Source organism: Ananas comosus, linkage group 14 (genome assembly GCF_001540865.1).
Source record: "Ananas comosus cultivar F153 linkage group 14, ASM154086v1, whole genome shotgun sequence".
NCBI lineage: Eukaryota > Viridiplantae > Streptophyta > Magnoliopsida > Poales > Bromeliaceae > Ananas > Ananas comosus.
The window spans coordinates 2762522-2782069 of NC_033634.1; the positions used below are offsets into that span (position 1 = coordinate 2762522).

The 19548-nt window shown below is 33.1% G+C and overlaps 3 protein-coding genes across 4 annotated transcripts; 2 read left to right on the plus strand and 1 right to left on the minus strand.

The window, feature by feature from the left end:
* LOC109720077 (zinc finger CCCH domain-containing protein 3) lies at positions 190 to 2135 on the plus strand. 2 transcript variants are annotated; one of them, XM_020246956.1, is made up of 5 exons: positions 190 to 366; positions 502 to 617; positions 695 to 797; positions 1353 to 1430; positions 1869 to 2135. In XM_020246956.1, the coding sequence occupies exons 1-5, from the start codon at positions 237 to 239 to the stop codon at positions 1973 to 1975; spliced, it is 534 nt and encodes a 177-aa protein (XP_020102545.1). In that variant the 5' UTR covers positions 190 to 236; the 3' UTR covers positions 1976 to 2135. The 2 variants fall into 2 exon arrangements, with proteins under 2 accessions (XP_020102545.1, XP_020102546.1); XM_020246957.1 differs by having other exon boundaries at positions 1356 to 1430.
* LOC109720078 (60S ribosomal protein L23A-like) lies at positions 2431 to 5055 on the minus strand. Its single transcript, XM_020246958.1, has 4 exons — positions 4950 to 5055; positions 4025 to 4078; positions 2933 to 3296; positions 2431 to 2750 (listed from the first exon to the last, which is right to left on the minus strand). The coding sequence occupies exons 2-4, from the start codon at positions 4041 to 4043 to the stop codon at positions 2666 to 2668; spliced, it is 468 nt and encodes a 155-aa protein (XP_020102547.1). The 5' UTR covers positions 4044 to 4078; positions 4950 to 5055; the 3' UTR covers positions 2431 to 2665.
* Positions 10958 to 19023, plus strand: LOC109720195 (WAT1-related protein At1g09380-like). Its single transcript, XM_020247114.1, has 7 exons — positions 10958 to 11275; positions 13692 to 13754; positions 14666 to 14782; positions 17195 to 17441; positions 17752 to 17910; positions 18226 to 18377; positions 18665 to 19023. The coding sequence occupies exons 1-7, from the start codon at positions 11028 to 11030 to the stop codon at positions 18858 to 18860; spliced, it is 1182 nt and encodes a 393-aa protein (XP_020102703.1). The 5' UTR covers positions 10958 to 11027; the 3' UTR covers positions 18861 to 19023.

A 19548-nucleotide genomic window follows, 5' to 3' on the forward strand; every position in this document is an offset into this window, starting at 1 on the left:
TCAGGGGAGTAAATTGCAGGATTTCAAAGGGTTTATTTAGTAAAATTTTTCTAAATATTTCAACCTTGTCTCTGGAGAGTAGAATTCTACATAACTTAAAAATTTATGGCGACTGAATCGTGATTCGGGAAATATTGAGGGTCTAAACTGCAATCTTGCAATGAACCAACATACCTGGCTATAAAAGAAGGGGGAAAGGGAGGTGGCGGAGGGGGAGGGATAATAACTGAGTAAGGATGCCACTGGGGAAGTACTACTGCGACTACTGCGAGAAGCAGTTCCAGGACACGCCCTCCGCCCGGAAGCGCCACCTCCAGGGCGCCACCCACCTCCGCGCCCGCGCCCTCTGGTTCGACTCCCTCAAAGGTACCGGAAAAAAAAATTAAAAAAAAAAGAAACAACTGTTCTACTTTTCTCTCGCCCACGCATTTCCACAAACACCTGGTGCTCAAAATCCTCCTCCTCCTACTACTATAATCTTGTTGTATCCTTTTGGATCAGTCGCGGAGACGACGCACGGGAGCGCCTCTCTTCCGCTTCTCCGTCGTCCTCCCGATGGGACCTTCGCTGCTGCTGCTGCTGCTGCTCAAGGGGTCTGCCGCCACTTCGTGCGCACAGTAAGTTCGGAGCGCCTCTCTCTTCTCAAGAATTTGGAGAGGTTTCTCTTACTTACTGCTTCGTTTTGTGTTTGTAGGGGGTTTGTAGATACGGAGACTCGTGCAAATATTATCATCCGAAGCCGGAATTTGTGAACCAAGCCGCAGCCGCAGCCGCAGCCGCAGCCACAGCCGCGTCAGGTGAATTGAGTTTTGATGCAATTTTTTTTTCAGTAGGGAATTCAATTATTTGTGTCTTGCTATTACCTACTAAATGTGACGTATGAACAGTTTCCTACTAGATTGACATTTTTGTTAACATGTTCTCTTATCTCTTCTATAAGCGAAATGTTATAAATGAGTAGCCACTCCTTATTGTATGATACAAAATGAGTAGTAAGTTTAGGCGTGGTTCGGTGGAGTATATACGAGAAAATTGTGCGAGAACCTATGATACCTGGAAAGTTTCGTAGATTATAAATATTTTGTGGCAGTTTTGTTTATCCCAGATCCTACTTGGTTTTGCTTCGACGGTGGCTCAAGTAGAATTTTAGAGTTCCATGTCTATAGAAACGAATACGCAAAATGTCTAATTATCGCATTTGGAGACCCCTCCATTACATGCCCTAGTATGACTCAGAAAGGATGCTCAGATTTTACACGCTAAGTATGGAGAAATCTCGCGTCTCAAATTGTATGGCTCTTTTTTTTTTTTTTTACCTTTTTCTTTACGAGGAACTGCTGTACTCTGTGCAGCAGGGCTTGGCGTTGCCGAGGGAGTGCAGGCACCCAATTTTTTCGGTAATCCACTGACCGGAGGCAGCTCTTTTTCGGGTAATATAGCATTCAATTGTTACTTTTGTTCAGCAACATGATGTGGGTTGCACATGCTGCTTATACAATAGGATTCGACACTTTGATTCCTTGGATGATCTTTATGTTGATATATCTTGCTCTTGGTATTCAAGATAATTTGCTCATTCACTTAAATAGATTCAACTGCAAAATGAGTCATCTTGAAACCACTGCAATGATGGGTTGTTAGTTTTCGAACCATTAGTGAAGCCAAATTTCCCACCAACCGGTTTTCAATAAGAAATGCTTTTCGCCGACCATATTATACTTATTCATAGAATGATCACTTGAATTTGATAGCGGCGGTTGTTTAGCACCTCTCTCTCTCTACAGTACATTACTGAGTAACTATGGTAGACTTAATTGTCAGATCAGTTTTAACCGTGTTAGTAACATTTTGCGACTGATATATCGCAGGAGAAATGGCAAGGGATAAAATGGCATTGTGGGGCCACTTACCTCCATCACTCCAACCTCCTCCGGATGGAGGTTATCCACCCCTTCCATTTGTCGACTGGGGTTAGATATTTGTGTGAACATGTGTTAGATCACTTATCACGTTTACTGGTAGAATGATGTGAACATATTCCGATTTGGTTTATGTAATGGAAGTTTATGAAAGAAACATTTACGTTATAAGATTCAATCAAGTTGAAAATGCAACTGCAATACTAATTGAAAGAATATCTGAGTTAACATTATAATCAGATTCCATTTGTTCTATGGGGAAGTTAGAATGATTGAGAAATGGAGCAGGGACTGCTGCAATGTATCTCCTTGTCCTTCCAATGGGGGAGTGCTGCTATCTTCGGCAGCTCGAGTTCAACCATTTCAAATGCTGGAAGCAAAATGACAATTCCTTCGAACTAAAAGCCTGGGGCTTCTAGCCAGGACAGAAAGCCAAACGAGAAAGCACAAGCTGAAATTCAAACAATTTTCAGCTAATAAGAGATCGGAGGCCAACATCCTATCCCAATGATTGCAGACAACTAGAGCAAATCTATTTCATAAAATTTTACGGAATCCAAAAGACAAGTCATAAGAAGAGACTAAACTCAAACAAGGTACTCTGAACTCTTAAGGACCCAGAATTAAAAACTTCTGATGTTCAAAACAGCTACATACTTCAAATAGATTAAACTCTTAAAAAATGTCTTAATTATAAGCCAAAAAAAAAAAAAAAAACATTTCGCAGACGGCTTCGACCTGTTTGCTTAGATGATACCGATCTTGTTCGCAACATCAAGAGCATCGTGATCCGGCATCAATCTCACATACGCCTTCTTCGTTCCATCAGGCCTGCATTGTGTTAAAAAATACGGCTTTTAAGTTCTGAGATAGCGGTATTTAAATGCTGAGTGGTAACATCCAATTCTTGTAAGTTCAAGCAACCATTTTAAGATGCGCTACAACACGAGTAAGGTCTATATGCTTTTTTTACATGCTTTTTTTACCTGAGAAAACGAGTACACAAAACTCACCTTATGAGGGTGTTGACTTTCTTCGCCTGGATGTCATACATCTTCTTAACAGCCGCCTTGATCTTCTTCTTGTCAGCCTTGATATCCACAATGAAGACAAGCGTGTTATGGTCTTCGATCTTCTTCATGGCAGATTCAGTGGTGAGGGGGAATTTGAGGATCTGATAGTGGTCCAACTTGTTCCTAGGTGTGACACTGATTCTAGGGTACTTGGGGTCCCTCGCTTTCTTCTGTGTCTTAGGCCGGTGGAAGGTCACCTTAGTACGGATCTTCTTGGCCTTCCTCTTCAGTGTCGCCGGCCCGGCCTTCACAGCCTTCGCGACCTTCTGGGCCTGGGATTTGGCATCAGCTTTCTTCGCAGGAGCTGGTTTAGAATAATTAGAAGGTATTATCCATGAGAGGCATAGGGTTAAAGAAAACAATGGATAGACCCGATATTGTAACTTGGTCTTTGAACTTTTCAACACAGACACTTGGTTTCCTTAACTTTATTATATACCGCAATATCTGACCAAAAAAATGTAACTTTTCTTGTGAAATTACCACTTTATCCATTCCATGTTTTGATACACATAAAGCAAGGTTAAAAATCATATCAACACAGACTACCCGTATAACTATGCATCTCCCATTTCAAACCCTCCAAGAATAGATTTGAAAAAACATATTAACACATCTTATAGAAGAGCAAGGATTGTCGAAAAACCTAGTAAGTCCAGCTTCCAAGGGCATTTTCCAACATTACAGACAGCAACAAATTCTAACAAATGAAAATTAAGCACCTAGACCTTTGACTCTATTGACTTGTTCAAGCTACATACATTACGGTAAGTAATATTTTGGAGTCAACAGAAGGCCAAAACAGCCTGTAATGCTTTATAAACAGATAATAGTTTGCACAACATGTATACTGCAAATTGTCTCACAGCTAAAGATGCAACCGGTAAAACACACAATGCGGACACGAACCAATAACGAAGAACAAACTACATAAGTAAACTTAAAAACTAAAAGATGCGAAAATATATCAAATTATCAATATGAACGATCCCTGGAGCAATAAAGTAATATAATCTCAACGAAGCAACACACCTTTCGATGGAGGAGCCATCTAATTGCTCAGAAAAGCTTCAGTAAGTGAATAAGCTGCAAAATTAACAAATTAATGTCAGAGAAGTTGGAGAACTTATTAGCTATTCAATGTACTGTATAGCATCTCACCAGAGCATGAAGAAACTTGATATGATTACAATTTTTCATATACAATGCGGCAATGTGGCAAAAATTGATATTCCATTCACCACTCGAGACATAATGTCAACAAATCATGAGTAGAAGTAAATAAGCTACCAAACTATAAAGTGCAACAACTCTTACGTAAAAACTCGACTGCATAACTATTCTTCCAATCCTAATCACCTTTAATTTTATACCTAGATATTAAATAACCTATCTCCTCAAGGCAATAAAATTTTCCAATTATTAAAAGGGTGGTTTCATGAACAAGAGGAAACGTATAAATGGCTTGTAAAATGGCGCTGCAAAGCTTGGAGAACATCTGAGGGAAGTTTTTTTTTTTTCATGAACTAACGATGAATTAAACAACGACACAAAATAACTTGTAATGATCCTAAAACCCCTTTTCGATCTACTTTCCGTCAGAATCTCACCGTTTTAGACTCTCTCCTACACTCAAATCTCTAGCAACGTAACAATGTCGAATCATTTCTCAAAACAAAGTAAAATTACCATACTCAAACTTTGAATCCACGCTCAAAATCCCATCTTCATACGAAATTTTTTTTTTAAAAAAAAAAACAGATTTTTGGCATCAAAATCACATCGCTATAAAAAATAATCAGCATATAATAGCAAAGAACAAAACTTACAAATCGAAGGTGGAACAGAATCCAACAAATCAGATCCAATTGAAGCAACGAGAGATTTATACTTAAAAAAAACAAAGAATTTAATCTAAGGTTTCGAGAGTAGTAAACGAGAAGCGAGATAAGCTCACCTCGAATCCTCTCTTCTAAACCCTAGCGCGCCGCGGCCAACACGAGCGAAGAAACCCTAGAAGGCGAGGGAAATAAGCGCCGTGATCAGAGGATTATATATAGTATTCCTTGGAATGATCAGGACCGTCGATTTTGTTTCAACGGGTATTTCGAACGGTTCGATTGTCAAATAGATTGGGCTTGTTGTTATAGCTTATTATGGGCCTTACGACCTTGTTGGGTCGGGTCGGGCCCATTAAAACCCGCTTAGGCTTAGGCTTAGATAACACTAAAACCCATATTAAAATTTAGGAACTTTTGCTTATATACCCTTCATCCTATTCAAAAATTTCAAATTTACCCCCTCATTCTCAAAACATCCTTCTAAATTTCAAATTACATTACTAAACTCTAGTAAGAGTGAGAAATATATTTTTGCAAATCAATTTAGAGCATTTTGGTCCACAAATAAATATATTAGATATTTTTTAAGTTTATTAGATATTATCCATAAAATTTAAAAATTGGAGGCTCTCGGCCACTTCATGTTATTAATTTTTAGTATATTTATTTAAACATTGTTAAATTTAGATCGAGTCTTTATATTTATTTTTTAATGCATTCTTTATTTGAGAGTGAAATTTTGGTAAGAAAATATCAAGCAAAACTTCAAATTGCCCCTCTGTGATTTAGCTCATTTTTACTTTGCTATTATGTGGTTCAATACTTGTGCTTTTCCCTTTTCTGGTTTAGCGTGTTTTTATTTTACCGCCCAATGAATTTCTAAAAAAACTTTATTTTGTCATCTTATTTGACATATAATTTTTTAGTGAATTAAAAATTAAACCAAAGGAGAGCAAAATATAAAATTTTGAGCTACCCAGGGACCCAAAAAAAATATAGAGAAATGCTAAGTCTACAACCTTTTGGGGTTGTAATCTTTACAATCCCCAATCTTATGGCCAAAAGAGTTTACCAAACTTTTTTAATTTTTAGTCAAAAAAAAAAAAAAAAATTGAAAGTTCTAATAACTAGGCCCTTAGATGGGCCGAGTTCGAAGATTACAAAAAGGTGCACCCATCGTACTTAGGAACTCAGTCAAAGAGCTCACAGACTTCGACCTGACTCAACTCACCTGGATATTAGGTATATTATTGGGTCTCCTGCTGTTAGATTTATTATAAATCGTAGTTCGACTCAATTTACTCGGCTTAATCCAACTCAACTTATTAGTTCCATCAGTCAATTGGTACGGGACAGAAAGTTCCACCAATTTTAGCGAATAATAAACAACCAACAAAATATATATAGATAATTTATTTGAAGTATAACCTATTAGACTCTGACTATCCACTCATCAAGGATTCGATGGTTGGTACTTGAAATCCTAAGTTCGAAACTTAATTGTTTTACATTTTTATATTAGTTTATTTATAAAAAAATGAACTACATGAGTATAAAATAATGAGTCTAAATTTTGTACTAAAGAACAATTATGTTTATATACATTTCTACCTAAAATTTACTAGTTGATTATTTAAACAAGTCCTAGATATTTGAACTATTCTATTGCCAAAAATTTGAATTTGAACAACTCCTTTGTGCCCTACATATATAAAAAAAAAATCTATTAAATATCAATAAATTATGTTTACTATGCCCTTTTGCAGTTGGAAATGTTGCAGTTTTTTTTCTCTTGCGGCTTAACTCATTTTTACTTTGTCATCTGTGGTTTTTTAGTAATATTTAACTATTCTGTGATTTAGCGTATTTTTCACTTTGTCGCTTCGTGATTTTCTAAAAAATTTTCACTTTGTCATTCTATTTTGGCATAAATTTTTTTGATAAAATAAAAATTAAACCACATACCACGTTTTGAACTCCGGAATAACAAAGTAAAAAAATGCGCTGTACCACGAGAGGTCAATTTGAAATTCACCCTAAATTATGTTATGATAAAACGTTTTTATTATCCGTAAATCAGGGATTATTTGAATTAGTTAATCCACAAAAAAAATCTGAAAGCGATATGGATATGATTGCCAGCAAATTTAGCAATACTACAAGCAAACACTTTCTTTCCCCTAAAAAAAAGAAAAAAAAAAAAGAAAGAAAAAAGAGAGTTGGTAAAAGAACAATTAAACCATGGTGGGGTTCAATCTTAAATTAGAAATCAAATATAATACGTCTAGTTCGAGCATTAATTAATTAGAAAAATAGAAGCAATAATGTCGCAAAAACCAGCTAAAAAACAGTGATTGAAAGGTATAACAAATAAATGCTTGTTATCGATAATTATATATATGTATGTTGCGTATCCAAGTGTACATGTTCTTCGCATGCAAACATTTCAAATGTGATAAAAATTCTTAATTATAGAGCACATTTTGATGTCATGTTGCAGTATATATTGATATACTTTTGTTGTTCTATATATATATATATATATATATATATTAAAAAAAAACATTGTTTATATTTTATAAATAAATATTCAGATGATTTTTTCGATTCTCTGAATTAATTTGCTAAATTACTGTTGTAATATTGGAATTCACCAAATATATATATTTTGTTATACAATTACTTTACTATAAAATTACATGATATATATTAAAAAACAAGCTCTTAGAGAAAATATCAATTTCTTTTAAAGATTAAGTAGTAGAACTATATATGGTCTTAACGAATCCTTGAAAAATATATATATATATATTTATGAAAAATATTTCTTTTTACAGTTTTCGTTTATTGAATTAACAAAATGAAAAACTAAAAAAAAAAAACTATTTTTTTCATAAAATCTTATCGAGGAAAACTACTTTTTTTACTAACCAAATAAATGAAAAATGATTTTCTAGTCAGAAAATTATTTTCTAACATATTTTTCGCGAAGCCAAATGCCTCAGTAATTTTCTTACAAATAAGCATTACTAATTAACACAATAGTAGTTAATTTTGGGATTTTGAGTAACTTATGCTATAATTAATGGTTAGTTCAACAACACCTCATCGTTTCTATTTGTTCATGTTAAAATACAGAAAACTTCGATATAAGCATCTATTTTTTTTATTTTTTTGTTTGACTTTTCAATATTTATATTTTACTTTCTCAAAATTTTAAATTGATGCATTTAGCCTCCTTTATTAGGTTTCTGTCACTATTACTCTCATTTATTATAATTTATACTAAAAATATTCTTAAAACTGAGTAAAATATATTAAAACATTTTTTATAGGCGAGCACGGATAATTTAGCCATTTGGCTCCTTTCATTAACACCATAACTTTCTGAAAATATTTTTAAAATTCTAACAGAGTAAAATATAAATTTTTAAAAATGAGAGGAAAAAAAAGAAAAAAAAGTGAATATTTACTGAATGATTTTCTATATTTTATCTTTTTTTTTTTTTTTTTTGGGTCCTTAATTTCAAACCCTACTCCGACAATGGTCTTATCCTTTATTGCTATGCTTACTTGGATCCAAATAATAAGAAACAATAATTGGTAGCGTACACCACTACTTCAAGAAAAAAAAAAAAAAGAAAAAAAGAAAAAAAAATGATTGAAGAGCATTAAAGGCATTGTTAGCTTACAATTATTGTTAACTCTTTCCATATATGCATTGCGTAATATTTGGATATATATTTAAATATGCAATGATTATGGATGTACAAAAAACGAAAAAAAAAAAAAGCATTTATGCACAAACATTCGATCCTGTATTAAAATCCAAAATAAATGTTATAAGTTATTTTTGCAGTACATAATATGTTTAATTAATTTGATTCTTTTTGTTACGTTGATATTAAGGGATTGATCACGCATGTTTCTATCTAATCGTCCATTAATTATATAGAAAATATTTTAATTAACTCTTTATTTTGATTGATTTTAAACAACAAAACAACGTAGATTAATAAAATTAAGAAACCTCGAGATATTTTTGTTTCGTACAAACAAGGTATTACTTTAATATATGGGCATAGTTTGATCTTAGGATCTATTTTCTCTTGCCTCTAATTTTATTTTTAGCTTAAAACGTATGAAATTGTTGTTATTTTAAATTGAGCAATTAATTCTGTGCAAATTTAGACTCTGATATTTTTTTTGATAGATTCAAGTTATAAGAGAAATTAAATTAAAAAGGTTTAAAGATGCGAAATAATTATTGTTCCTTAAATACTTAAGCCAGCAAAAAATATATAATGCTTTTGTGAAATATATTATGCAAAGTGTATAATGAAAGTAAAATTGTGTTTGTTTGTCAAAATCTAAAAGGTATAATTGAGCAATTGAGCTAGAAACTTAAACAAGCATAGCGAATTCGATATCGAGTGACGTCGCTCGATCTGTTTATAGTTACTATCTAATGATTATTTTTAATAGAATTGTTAGCTTCTAAAATTATAGTTTTGTCGACAATACAATAGTATAGAAATTAACGAGAAAATGATAGTTCAGTAATATTCTTTTAAAAAAATATATAGTATAAAATAGCAACCAAAAGTATATCTAAAAGATATAATATATAGAGAATGATTAAAAAGATTAATTCAATAATACTTTTTGAAGGAAAAAAAAGAGGGTACAAAAGTAGGATATATATAGTGCACGCATTTGGGTGTAATTAATTAAGCCAAATGAAAAAAAAAAAAGGTGTGGTGGACAGCTGACGTGGTACACCTGGTGCACGTAATTTTCCGATATTGGCCCTCTCCTCAAACCCCTCCGAAGCTTTTGTCCTCATGCGTGACCAAGTGGTGGTGCAAGCAACCGCGCTTCCCCCTCAAAGCGGTTTCACTGCTTTTTCTCCACATCACACACCTCCACATAAAGTATGTGAGGGTGACTCATCCCTCTCTCTCTCTCTCTCTCTCTCTCTCTCTCTCTCTCTCTCTCTACATCTCTCTACATCTCTCTCTCTACACGCATAGAGATAGAGAGAGAGAGGGAGATAGGGAGAGAGAGAGAGAGAGAGAGAGAAGAGTCCAAAACTTAACAGAAGAAAAGCTCACAACAGAAGCAATATAGCTAGCTAGATAGAGAGGCTTCTTTTAACATTGCAAAGAAAACACCGACCGTCCCTAGAGTAAGTGGCAAAGTGCTTGATGGTTGGTACTCGAGATTCAAATTTGAATCCTAGTTGTTGATTCACATTTCTAGCTAAGTTTATTATTAAATGAAATAAACGAAGCGGCCGGGTAGCGTGCTACCTATCTCTCAAAAAAAAAAAAAAAACATTGCAAAGAAAACAAATTCAAGCACCCATAATAGATAAATATTAGAGTCAGACTACTGTATTATTAATAGTACAAAGTTATGGTGTTAATTACTAATAATTTTTCGACCTTTGGATGAAAGGATGTACAGTTAGAATAATATAGTCTTCGGTGGAAAACCATGCAGCACCAAACACTTGGTGCTTTTGATAGCATACCGCTGGCCGGACTTTGAAGTCGGTCACCATTATAGAACTACTTTAATCCCAGCACGCTTAATTCTCTTAATTTTTTTGATCTAACCGTCATCCAAATGCTATAGTCGGATTAAAAGGTTTAAGTCATATTATACCTTGTGTATAGAATTATTCTTGGATTTCATAGTTTACATACTATCATATATAACAAAAGGTCTTAAATTTAAATCCGGGCCCCAATTAAGTCTCATTGTTTCGCGTAATCTTCTTTCCATCCTGAGCCACTTATTAAAAGTTTCGAATCCAAATGTGAACTAAGTTATCTATCTTCGAATTAATAACATGATATTAGATGAATCAAAATTCTTTTTTCTTTTTTTTTTCTTTGGGGGGTTGCACTTCTACCATGCTTTCTGTTACTCTATCACCTTTGCGCAAATCATTGCAGAACGTCATATTGCTTTAATCTCTCTCTCTCTCTCTCTCTCTCTCTCTTCACGAGTATATATATACCCACACACATCCTCTCCTCTCCTGCATATATATATATATATATATGTATATCCTTTCTGGGTTCCATTATTAATATTTATATATATCTCTCTCTCTCTCTACACACACACACACATATATATATATATATATACATACTATTTACGTATACATTATATATACATATATGAGCATGAGCATGGGGGGAGGATCAGGTGGTGGTGGTGATCATGATCACATTGATCATGATGATGGTAGCCGCGGCGGCGATCGCAGTCCGACGGTGGCGATGGTGGCGGTGCAGGTGGGGTTCGCGGGGCTGAACGTGGTGTCGAAACTCGCCATGGACTCCGGCATGAGCCCCTACGTCCTCATCGCCTACCGCAACCTCGTCGCCACCCTCTTCCTCGCCCCCCTCGCCTTCTTCCTCGAGAGGTATACATACATGCACACATTATTTTAAGATGATTTTCTATGCTCTTCGTGAAGTTAATAGTGCCGCATGAATCTTAAGGTGATTTTATGATTAAAAATTCACAAGCATATTGAGCTTCTGTGCTTACATATGTAATGTGTATACATAGATACTCACCCCCTCCACCTACTACACTCATCTTCCTCTTTCTCTCTTTTTTTCTTTTTTTTTTTTTTAATGTTTGAGTACCTGTACTAATGCAATGTTGCAAATCGGTCCTTGTACTTTTTTACTTGAACATTCTTTGAGTTCTTAGTATTTCACATGCATGCATGTGCATGCACATAAAAATTTCGATAAAAATGATCATTTAGATAAATATATATATATATATATATATATATATATATATTCTGTGGTCGAAGATGAAACATTTTATCTAATGTATAGAAACCAAATTAATATACCATAATGATACAGGGGCTACTGAAAAATGTTATCTATAATTTTTTCCTTTATTAAAATGTGGGTAAAAACAAACAAAACTTATTTGAATTATGAATTATTTCGAGTCGACTATCGAATCTCTCAAAAATTTTATTTAACTACCTAACATTTTAACTCGTTTGATTTGAGTCAGTTGACGATACTTCGACCTCAAACTTTAAGCTAATTGTGTATTTTAATAAATTTATAATTACGAGATTTGAATGAAATATATTAATTAAATACGTAAAGATAAACAACGCTTTCAAGTTTCAAAGTCAAAGTATCGTTGACTAACTCAAATAAAACAAATTAGAAAGCTGGATAGTAAAATTAAAATATTTTAATATTGAATAGTCAACTAAAAATAATTCACAGTTTATATAAGTTTGGTACATTTTTTACTCTAAAATGCATAATTATCATTAACTAGAAAATGGAGGGTGGTAACCGGATCCATTGATTAATGTAGGTTTAGTTTGATATTGAGATCTATCTGATGCTATTAGATAAAATAAAGTTGGGATAAAAATATATAGAGATATGTTTCTGCGTTTTCCGGTAGGACCGCAGAAAATAAATCGTAACCGACTTATCGCGATATGTAGAACGCAATACTACGTACAAAAATAAATATGATGTTTTTTCATTGTATTTTTTCACTGCTCTTAACACAAGCCCTAGACTCTGCTGGTGGCAAAACTTCTATACTGCTAATTAACTGCTTATTAAATGAAAGATTAAATACCAATTGCTAAGCTCTTCTTTAGTTGGATTAATGTGCATGGGTTGGAGCTCAACTTTAATGCAGCATGATGCCACGCGTCCCTTTTGTGGTGCCAGGTGGCAATTAGTAGCTACTAATTAAGATTTGAAATTTGATTCAAAAATCACTAATTTGTTTAAGGAAAAAGGTATCTGAAGTTTGAATATTTTGTAAACAAAACTCCGAATTTTTAATTTTAATAATTATACTTTCTAAATTTATCAAATAGTTTAATAAAATTTTCTTTTCAATTAAAATTATTTAATTATGTAGCAGCAGCCAAACTCTCTTGTGTTACATAATCTATAAAGTGTAATAACAAAAAAATAATAATAATAAAATTTGAAGATGGATTCACTCTATTCCACTACAACAGAATTAGGTTATAGGGATACATGTTTGGAACACTTTTGTATAAGTGTCCCATTTATGCTAAAACTTTTAAAAAAATCTACTAATGCCTAACTATAAAGCCCAATCCAACTAAAAATAAAAAGTTACTCCTTCAACACACTTTCACTGAGCCCATTCGGCCTGATTACAAACAGAAAAGAAAAAGAAAAAGAAAAATCGATTACCATCTCTTTTTCTCCCCTCACTCAATCCACTGAAATTCTAGACGAAGAGCCCTTCCCTCTCGTTCTCCTCCGCCACTGCAGCAAACGAGGTAGTGTTCCGGCGGTTGCTAAATGTTTAAATAAGTGTTGGTAATTTAGCAGCACTTTTTTTAGGTTATGGCGACACTCTTTAACTGTTACTATATACCTAGCGATCCCACATATAGCAACACTTTTTAAAAGTGTCAGTAATTTAGCCAGCAGTACTTTTTTTGACTTATACCGACATTTAAAAGTGTCGCTATAGACCGTTTTTGTTGTAGTGTTCTTAAATGCTAATGTTTATATCATAACTAGAAGTGAATTTTTTTTTTTTTTTTTGTGTTTTGAATTTACACAAAATCATGCGAAAGATATGCGAGTAAAACAGGTGTTTAATTATTAACTTTGTTCGAGCAAATCGGTGTCTATTAAACTATTTAATAAAATTTTGCAAAATTAAGCTCAGAGATTTATTTGCAAAAGAGCTAAAATTCAGGAGATCTTTATACATTTTATGGTCGATTAAATAGTCTGATTTATCCTTTTTTTTCTTTTTTTTCTTTTTTTTTGGTCTTTCTCATGCAGGAAAACTAGAATGGAGCTCACAGGCAAAGTCCTATTCCAAATTTTCCTATGCTCAATTTTTGGGTGAGTATAAATTAATTTCCATAATAGGGAATAATAAGTGTTATAATTAATCTATGAAAAAAAATATTGTAATATGAACCATATTGAAATTAAAATAGTTCAATCCTGGTTTATTCGGTTTGAACACAAAATCTATTAAAACTAGTTATATAAATCTAAGTATAACATGTCAGATATAAGCTATGTATCACGGACACTTTTATTAGCCAAGGGTGTTTGTGTTCATATCGAAAACATGTCTTATGTAGACGCTCATTGGGCCTGTGTTTAATACTCATACATAGCTCAAACAATTAAAAGAAAGATATACATATTTTTATTTTACTTTTTTTTTTTATGCATTATAAATGTAAAATGATAAATATTTTAATTTTTGGCTGAATGCATATAATTTTTTTGACAATATAAATAAATTATATATAGTGTAGAATTTTTTTCTTAAAATATATAAATTATCAATAAAAATTTTACTAACTTTCATCCGTAATAGAAATATAATAATATTTTATCAAAATTAATATTTTATATATAATAAATATATATTATCATATTAATAATATTATATTTTATTAGTGGTGTCCGTATCATATCCGTGTCCTAATTTTTTGAAGGCTGCCGAGTCGTGTTGTGTCCCGTATCCTGTGTAAGTGTTCGTGATGCCTAAAATATAAGTAAAATTAATCTTATTTTTTAAACTTTTTGATCTAATGGTAATATTTATTAAGCATTTTTTAACATGCATAAATTTATTGGAAATTTGGTTAATTTATTTTTATTCCAAAATTCACACAATTACTGAAAACAAAGAAAAAAAAATGGTCGTAAGTGACGAAGTTGATTTAGTGCATATTTTTTTTTTGGTGAATTAATAAAATAATCAGATATATTTATTTATGTATTTATACGCGTAGGGCTACGATGAACCAGATACTGTATTTTGAGGGGCTCAAGTATTCCACACCGACAATAGCGTGTGCCCTCGGTAACACGCTACCCGCCATCACCTTCATCATGGCCGTTCCTTTCAGGTATAAATAATTCGATAATATTTTTATTTCAATTCTCAATTTAGAATAAAAATTAGGGTTAATTTCATATGTCTATAAAAATATAGTGAATGATAAATATATTTCTATAAAATTCAATTTTTATATGTTATTCCTAAAAATACCATGATGTTTTCAAATATATCCGTACTCAGTATCTGTTAGAAAAATTTAGTTAACCATAGGTTAAATATTTAATCTTGATTAGTTTTTGATATTTTTATTCCTCTTATATTATATTGTTATGATTTTTAGAGCGACATATTTGTGATGGCAAAATTGAAAATATAAATAGTTTTCTAACAGTAACAAATTAGAGAGATATATTTGAAAATATTAGAACTTTGACAAAGACAATATATAAAAATTAAATTTTTTAGGAATATATTTGTTATTTACTATATTTATAGGAACCTGTATAAAATTAATCCTAAAAATTATCACTTATATTTGATTTGGCATGCATGTTAAAAATCTAATAGTTAAAAATAAATAAAAAATGCTATTTTTATACTATCAATAATAGAATTCCAACTACATTCTTATAATTACTTCTTTATTAACATAAATACTTATTATACTTTTATTTTTTAAAAAAATTGAACTGTAATATTAGTGCTGAGGTTATAACATGTTGGCATGATACAGAACAGAGGTTATAACGTACCGATATGATACAAAATCGAAATACGAAATCTGTGTCGATGGGTGTTTAAATACTTTAGTTATATATTTTTTAATTTTATTTTTAAGAGGGAGAGAGATGGGGACATAAAAAGTGCATGTTATACTCACGAGAAAATGCACCGAGCTTTGGCACACATGATGGACATGGCACCTCTCTCTCTCTCTCTCTCTCTCTCACACAACCGCGTCTTAGTTTAGAGACACGACGGAGTGACACGTGGAAGCTTCTCCACCGCAAACGTGTGGAGGAAAAAGTCAACTCATTAGGAGAAATTCCTTGGTGTAACAGTAAAAAAAGAAAGAAAGAAGGAAAAAGACAAAAAAAGAAAAATATATAGCAGTCACAGGAGAAATATGGCCTGTGTAATTAATCATATATTTAGCTTTTAAAATTTGGGAATAATTACCTATATATCCTTCAAATTTTAAAAAAATCTCATTTATTTTTTTTTCAATATACTCCTTATATGTTCTTCCATTATAGCTACCATCCGTTAAGTTAATTTAGATTATAAACGGGAGTTAAGTATTTAGTAGGGTTAAAAAAAATTAAACTATCTCTTTTGTCCTTAACTTAAGGACAAATAAGAAATATTTGTGCTGATAGAAGAGTACATTTGAATATAACAAAAATCAAAATACTCTTTGTACGACTAACTTAAGGACAAATAAGAAAAGTCGGTGATGATTTGAAAGGATAAAATAATAATTTTATATAAATAATAGCTATTGCTAATCGTTCATTAATGAAATTTAACTCTAGAGGTATATTTGAAATAGTTAGAACGTAAGAAAGGTATTTTTAATATTAGCTTTCTAAATCAGAAAGTGAGAACTTTTCAGGGATATATAAGTAATTACTATTAAAATTTATGTATTTTATCATAATTTTTGTTAATTTTTTAATATTTTTTTTTAAAAAAATATAATTGGCTGGATATAAATAATGTGACGTAGATGTTATACATTAGACTTTTTGTGTTACCGTTGACTTCAAATTATCGTGATGCTTTGCCCTGGTCCACCGAGTCAGCTGTGAACCGGGCACCATGGCATAGTTCTTTTTTAGAATTCAAAAAATATTTTATCACTACTTTTACTTATTTAGATTTTAAATTAGTAATTAAAAAAGGCTGGTGATTTGAAACCCCACGCGCGCCTTTAAAATCAGTGGTTCAGCCTCTCGTTTGTCGAAAAAATAAAAATTTCCATCATTAAAAGAAGTAATATGTGAGAATCTTCTACGTATCTTCATTTTAGAGCTAAATAAGAAGCTTTAAATTAAATTTTTACGATTCAAAATTCTATTTTAGTTTTCCTTGCATGCATTTGATCCCAAACGGAGCCTAAATATACTCAATTGCTCATTACATTTCGTATTTAGCTTTTGTGTTTTAACAATCAATTAGTACATATATATTACCGTTAGATTTACTTCTCAGATCCATTTCAATCATNATATATACCAATCCACAAAATCATAACTAGATATCATCCTTTGATCATGTTTGAACAATTTAGGATTATTTATTTATATTTATATTTTTCTATATTTGTAAATATATTTTCCATAACAAAAGAGCTCAAACTCATTAGTATTAAAAAAAAATATTATTTCTAAATGAAATAAACAAAACGGGTAGTGTGACCTATGTCCCAAAAAACATATATATATGAATTTTGTTTTTCAAATTTTTGCTATTGCAGGATGGAGACAGTTGGCATTAAATCATTGGCTGGGCAAGCGAAGGTTGCAGGTACAGTGCTGTGTGTTGGGGGGTCCATGCTGATGACATTCTACAAAGGGAGCCTCATCAAGCTGTGGCCCTCCCACATTCACTGGAGATACGCTGAAAACGCGACCGCCGGCGGCGGCGGCAGCGGGAACATGGCCCTCGGTGCCGTGCTCGTCATCGCCAGTTGCTTCGCCTGGTCCATCTGGTTCATCATTCAGGTAGTCATACGAAATGGAAAAAAAAGTATAAAACTTTTTAGCTATCGATCGTTTTAATACAGTCTCAGAATGGTTATCCGATCGCTAGTTAGTGGTTTAATTCTTCAGAATTGATATTCGTCTCAAATATCACATCTTATATTTGAATAATCAGTTTTACGTGTGGTGAAACAAATCGAGGAAACATATATGAAGTTGTTTTGTTGTATTTTATTTTATTTCTCTGAGGTTGACTTTGTCGAGTTTTTTTGCGAATGCTTTTAAAGTGATCGATTTATTCTGTTTGAATATATTCTATTAAATGTGACAGACTAAGATGAGCAAGAGCTTTGCCTCTCCTTACACGAGCACCGCGATAATGAGCTTGATGGCCGGCCTGCAGTGCTCCGTCATTGGCGTCGGCGTCGAGTGGCGTCTTTCTGCGTGGGCACTTGGTTGGGACATCAGGCTCGCTGCCGTCCTCTACATCGTAAGCATCTTAGACCCTCCGTCCACATTTGCTCTTTGCGGCTCGACCGTTTAGCCCCGATCGACTTTACGATGTGGCATTCTACAATTCTCATACAGCTTCTCTCGATAGCAGAGAATATATAGGAGGCTCCGAATAGGAGTCTCAAATTTTGAGCTTTTCGCCATTTTAGACATGAATTGCGAAGATTCTTTACTTTTCTACTTGCCAAACATTTTACAAGTAATTGTCACCGTTGAGATCAGAAACAAAAACTAGGCTAAACATTTTCGATTGTACACTCTCAAATATATTCTCACCTTGATCTTATATCAGGGGATCATTGGCTCCGGTCTCGCATTCGCGCTCATGTCTTGGTGCATTCAAAAAAGAGGTCCCTTATATGTTTCGATGTTCAGCCCTTTGCTACTCGTCATAGTCGCAATCCTCGGATGGGCCATCCTTGATGAGAAGCTATATGTTGGGAGGTATATCTAATTCCTATATGTATATATTTTTCGTAACTTATCATAAGCCAACACTAGAACTTATTCGGTCGGTCTATTTTGACATTCCGGCTTGGTCTTTGTACTTTCCACTCAAATAAACACGTCAGTATCGTTGCGAGTGTTCAAGTGTAAACATTTAAGTACGAAGGTATTTGAGTTGAAAATACAGAGACCAAGTCGCAATATTGAGTTAATACAGAACGACCCGAAGAAGAGATTTTGATATTTCGCTTCTAATTTGGTTCATATCTTTTCTCTTTTGGTAGCGCCGTGGGATCGGCTCTTATAGTTGGAGGACTCTACATGGTACTCTGGGGGAAAGGGAGAGAGATGAAGAAGATGATGAATTTGGACGACAAAATAGTTGAAGTAGTGCAACAAGAGAGAGGGGTAGTTGGCTCTCCTACCTTGCCTATTTATCTCAACAGCAGTAATCAGGAGGATCAGTGTGGCCAACCATAGAAGGGGATTTCCTTTTTCCTATCTTCTGAATCCTAGTTTGGGATTGCATTGTCTAGAAACAAAAGCATTGCATGTATTCTGGGCTCTTAACTTGTGCATGTACTAAAATGTGAGAATGACTGTGAACAACAATTACAAATATCATCATCATCATCATCATGTCTTATAAGACTCATTAAAACAAAACTGGTGTGAAACAAAGTGCAATAAAAAAGTTAAAACTTCATGCTTGGCCCAATGGGGGTAAGAAAGGGTGTTCCAGTAAGTCACAAGCCCAAGACTAATTAGGGTTAGGAATTAGGGGCCCTTTGGTTAGATGTAATGAAAAATATAGTATAGTTAAAGATGCGTATAGCTGAAAATACAACTATTATAATTGCATACATCTTGTTCGGTTGAATGCAATAGAAAGTTGTAAATAATTTATTTGGTTGCATGTAGTTAGGAAGTCCATTTTTACAATTTAGCATTTTATATATGTGAGAGCGAGATTACCTTTAATTAATTTATGATAAAAAATATTTTCTAGTTAACAACCGATCAGACTTCAATTTTAATGGAGTTACAAAAGCAGCGCAGTTACAATTATATACAACCAAACAACCCCATAGTTGAGTTGGCGGAACAGGCATTATAAGAACAAACCAGCTATGGATTCATCCAGAATGCCATATAATCTTAAGCCAAA